General features: G+C 52.5%; 1 protein-coding gene across 1 annotated transcript; it reads left to right on the forward strand.

The window, feature by feature from the left end:
* Positions 1-2,260: 2,260 nt before the first annotated feature.
* On the forward strand, positions 2,261-4,452 carry OLIG3 (oligodendrocyte transcription factor 3). Its single transcript, XM_064360395.1, has one exon. It carries the CDS (start codon positions 2,492-2,494, stop codon positions 3,308-3,310), a length of 819 nt encoding a protein of 272 aa, XP_064216465.1. The 5' UTR covers positions 2,261-2,491; the 3' UTR covers positions 3,311-4,452.
* Positions 4,453-5,020: the final 568 nt, after the last annotated feature.

Consider the following 5,020-nt stretch of genomic DNA (forward strand, 5'->3'; position numbering starts at 1 on the left):
TGGGAAAGACACGCAGCCGACGACCTAGGATGAGGTAGGTGGCTCAGGAGGACGGCGGGAGCCAGACCTGTGGACCGTTTGCAGGGCAGGGAAGCTGCTCTACGTCCAGTCCAGTGCTCGCTCCCAATGCCCTCCCCCGTCTGCCTCCTTCCCCTCACCCCATTTGATCAGCTGGGGAGTCGCTGAGGGTTGGCGTTTAGGACTAGGCACTAGCTTCCTTCCGTCATCTGGGACTCCAAAAGTTCCTTCCCGAGGAGGTAGGGGTCGTTCTCCACACCCCTCTTTTTTTAAATAAGCAGAAAGACTTAGGGTATGCCACTATCTTTTTGTTGAGTCTGATGAATTAAGAAACATTCCTTATGCTTGGTATCAGAATGCTTTTGGGCGTCAGTCTTTCCACATCCAATCTACTCTCTTGGATTAAGAAATTTTCCTTCCACCGAGGTGGAGGTGGTAGGAGAATAGGCTCTTATCCAGTCTGCGAGATCACTAACGTCTTGGCCTTGACGAAGGGCTGTTGGTCATTTTTCCCCCATTACAGAAAAGCCAAATTCGATGTAGCAAAAGCATCCATGCCAATGTTGCGTCTCCCCGTCCGGCTGGTACTGCCAGAGCTGCCTTCGCAGAGTGACAGTCCGTGCCAACTCCGGACCTGGGCGCGCATCCCTCTCCCACTGACTGCTCGGTTTGAGTCAAGAGAAACGGAGGCCTCCTGTTCTTCGAATTGACTCAGCGGCGCAGAGGCCCCCAAGCGCCCCAGGTTCCGGGATTGATTCGATTTCACACTTCCACCGAGAATCTCAGTCCTGAGCTAGCATTTGTCTCCCGTTCCTCCAAGCCCGGAGAGGGGCGGTGTCCGGGTTCTAGAGACCACTCCTAGGGCTCTCTCCCTTCCCGGGATTTCTGCCTTCCCACTCCTGGTGCTGCTGAGCTAAAGTCTTGATCGACAAAAACACAGCAAGGGGGAAGAAAGATCTACGCCCACCTCTGCACTCGCACCGAAGGCTCCAAACTCCAGGCCTCTTTATTCCCAGAAACGACTCTGCGCTGAACCGCAGTGCCCAGGCACGCAAGAGGGGCTCTCTAGGTCCTTCCGTTGTTTCCCTCCCGTGTGCTTCTTTGCCCACCCCCTGCCCTCCGACATCGGATAGTTTATTATGAGCTTCTGATTTCCCGATCCGACACCATACGGCGGCCCCAGTCAAGTGGACCCACCCGCTCAGGCCGGGCTGGCGCTGAGTTCCCGGAGCTCACGTCCCCACCGCGGCCAGAGGCGGCCCCGCGGAGCTTCGGGCGCGGACTGTCCCACCGTCTTCCGCCAGCGCCAAGGTCCGGGAAGCCTGGAGCTGGAACAGTCTCTCTCAGGAAACTTTGCACGTCCTAACAATCTGTCTCTGCCTCTTTGGCCCCTTTTCCTTCCCACCCTGTCAAGTTGCTTTTCTTGTGACATTTTTTTTCTCTCAGTTTTTGGTCTGGGAAGTTAGAGAATTGTGCAAAACTGAAATTCTTTCAGTAATCCATGTTTTAAAACTAAAGAAAGGACAAAGAAAATAGATCTCTCGGCCACAATACTGTCAGGGGCAAAGCCATCACCAAACGTGGACATTTCGGTGAAACCACACCAGAAGGGCCCAACAAACAAAATTCACAGAATGGAAGTGTTTAGGAAAAGAGATCTAATGAAAAAAAAAAAAAATCTTGAGACAGAAGGTCGGCATGCAGTCTTCCCACCACCCCTGTCCCCACTGGCTGCACTGCCCTCCAACCGCACCCCTGTCCCTCAAACCTTTCCACTGGGACCTCTTTTTGCCTATATTTCTCTAAACTTGGGAGCAGCCATGAAAGGAAGGAGAGCCAATGTTTCAACCCCTCTCTCCAGACCCAGAGGAACCTCCACCAACCGCCTGGCCACCTTCTCTTCCCTTCCTTCTGTTCCCGATGTGTGAGTTGGTTAGAGAAATTGAGAAGGGGGGTGGGGTGAAAGTTAAAAAAAAAAAAATCAGGAAGGCGTGAGCTGGAGCGGTGAGTGTGTCAATCAAAGGGTTTTGTGCCTGGGGGCTCCTAGCGGTTCGGAGCAGAGGTGTCCCAGGGCGGCCCCACAATGAATATGAATAGGAATCCTTGCTAAATAGGACAGCAAAGCGCACCGCCCTGAATGATGGCACGTCATCCTAACCAGCCCAGGATAGATAGGAGGGCTCCTTTTGTCTCTTTTCTCCGCCACAGCTCTATAAAAGCCCCTCTTTTTCAGCGTGAGGTTAGTTCAAGCACACACCAACTAGCTGTCCAGGAAGCAGCCTAACCAGAGAGAGGGGAGTGGGAGGTAGAGAGGCGGGGAAAAGCAGCATCTCAGCTTTTCTTCTCACGTCTTGCCGCTGAGAAGTGGGTTCCTGGGCTGTGCAGATTTTTTTTTTTTTTTTTGTAATTAAAGATTTTCTTTAATTTCCCGCCTAAAGCCTCCCCACGGTAGGGCCGCATCCCCAGTAATAAAATGAATTCTGATTCGAGCTCTGTCTCCAGCAGAGCTTCATCTCCGGACATGGATGAGATGTACCTGAGGGACCACCACCACCGCCACCACCACCACCAGGAGAGCCGTCTCAACTCAGTCTCGTCCACGCAGGGCGATATGGTGCAGAAGATGCCCGGGGAAAGCCTCTCGCGGGCTGGCGCCAAGGCCGCGGGAGAGAGCAGCAAGTACAAAATCAAGAAGCAGCTGTCGGAGCAGGACCTACAGCAGTTGCGGCTGAAGATCAACGGACGCGAGCGCAAGCGGATGCACGACCTGAACCTCGCCATGGACGGGCTGCGCGAAGTCATGCCCTACGCGCACGGGCCCTCGGTGCGCAAGCTCTCCAAGATCGCCACTCTCCTTCTCGCCAGAAACTACATCCTCATGCTCACCAGCTCCCTGGAGGAGATGAAGAGGCTGGTTGGCGAGATCTACGGGGGCCACCACTCGGCCTTTCACTGCGGGACCGTGGGCCACTCTGCCGGCCACCCCGCACACGCGGCCAACGCCGTGCATCCGGTGCACCCCATCTTGGGCGGCGCGCTCTCGTCCGGCAACGCCTCCTCACCGCTGTCCGCAGCCTCACTTCCCGCCATCGGCACCATCCGGCCTCCCCACTCGCTGCTCAAGGCGCCCTCCACGCCGCCCGCGCTGCAGCTGGGCAGCGGCTTCCAGCACTGGGCCGGGCTGCCCTGCCCCTGCACCATCTGCCAGATGCCGCCGCCGCCGCACCTGTCCGCTCTTTCCACCGCCAACATGGCCCGGCTGTCGGCCGAGTCCAAGGACTTGCTCAAGTGAGCAGCGGGCGGGCCCGGCTGCCGAGGAGGAGGGAGAGCGGCGGGAGGGGCCGCGGTGCCGGGCCGGGAGGGAAGAGGGAGGCTGCGCGCTCGGCCCACGGGAGGGCGGGCTCCGGGGCCCACGGCATCCCACCCTGTCTGAGAGCTCTCAGACTCGACTTGACCCCCGGCGGGAAAAGGACCAAAACCAAACTGCAATTTCTAGGTGATAGCAAATGGGGACTCGAACCAGACGTCGTGTGTTTTGCATGCATGCTTCTTTTCCCCATGCCGCGCCAGTATTTCTCACTGCCATATGCTCTTGTCAAAACTGCATTTGTTGTATAAAGATGGGATCGGTGTAGTTAAAAACTTGCGAAGGAACTTTTGAGTTGGCTTTCTCTGACTCTGTGTTCTCGCTTTGGGAAAAGACGGCCATCCCTTTTGTGCAAAACAAATGTAAATATTTTCTTGAGATGGATGCGATTATGGTTGTCTCTGTCCTCGCCATAGTTTTTCTAGAGACAATGGAGAGAGAGAGAGAGAGAAAGAGATCAAGACCCAAGTTTTGAATCTCAACTCCGGTCCAGGGCATGACACCTCCTATGTGGGTTTTCCTTTCGACGCAGTGTAGGTCAAAAGAATGCATGCACGCTTCTAAATGAATCTTGTCTAAACATGTTGTGCAGGCCGTGGTGCCGTTTTCCTTGTAACAAGGATTTATTAGTGAATTCTTCCAAGTACTCCATATATCTGTCTGTGGTTGTATGAAATGAAAAAGGGGCAGAGTGCAAAGACCCACACTCACGCACACGCGCTTCTTCTCCCACCCCCACCCCCTTCAAACTTTATTCCGAACCTTCCTCTGCTGTTCCGGGGCCGCCATTGTAAACGCTTGGCTCCCTCTAGTAGCTTGCCCCACCCCCTCGCTCAGTTATTCTGCATGCGGGGTTAGCTCTCTCTATTATCAGCTTTGAAAACTTATTCTGGTTTTGGGAGGGGTGCTGTTTTTATTTTCCTGAACATTTGCTTGAAATATTTTGTTAGGGCCTCAAAGACAATACCTGTCTTTATTTTTTATATATTCTTGATAACTATGATATATTTATTAATAACCAGTGTTTCTGGATGAGATTTCAAATAAAAAAGAACCTTTAAATCATGGCTTTGGCTTTGCCTAAAATCTTAGCAGATGGGGGTAGTGGGAGAGGGAACATGTGGACCAGGTAAGGTGTATCTGGTGTGGGTGAGGGATTTGGAATGGATGGGCAGATTTGAAGTTTTCTCTAATTATGTACAAGTAAACAGGATGGGTAAATTGGTGCTAATTTTTGGAAATGTCCTTTAAATGGAGTATTGCCTTCATTCATAGTCATCCACTCTTTGAGATCTTTATTTCTCTGCAGTAATCAGACCCTCATAAACTCAGGAATTGAATTTTAAAAAGTAATCTGGAAACTCAAAGTGGCAGAAACGAGAGGTGGAATGTCATGATGATGACTGTGTTGGCAGTAAGTTAACTTCTTTTCACTTTAAATTGAACTTGTGGGTTATCTTTTCCCCCCATGTTAAAATCGAGTATACATTTTAAAAGTCAACAAAGTGGTCCTAGAAAATAATCAAATACTCATCCTGCTTGCCTTCCCCGTGGGAAGCATGCCCTGCAGAGAAAGGAAAGTCTCCGCTTTGTAAGGTGAGCTCCGGGTGTATCAAAGGACCGCCCAAGTCTCAG

The sequence above is a fragment of the Aotus nancymaae genome, unplaced genomic scaffold, assembly GCF_030222135.1.
Source record: "Aotus nancymaae isolate 86718 unplaced genomic scaffold, 86718_ANA_hifiasm-v0.15.2.pri h1tg000040l, whole genome shotgun sequence".
Lineage (NCBI taxonomy): Eukaryota > Metazoa > Chordata > Mammalia > Primates > Aotidae > Aotus > Aotus nancymaae.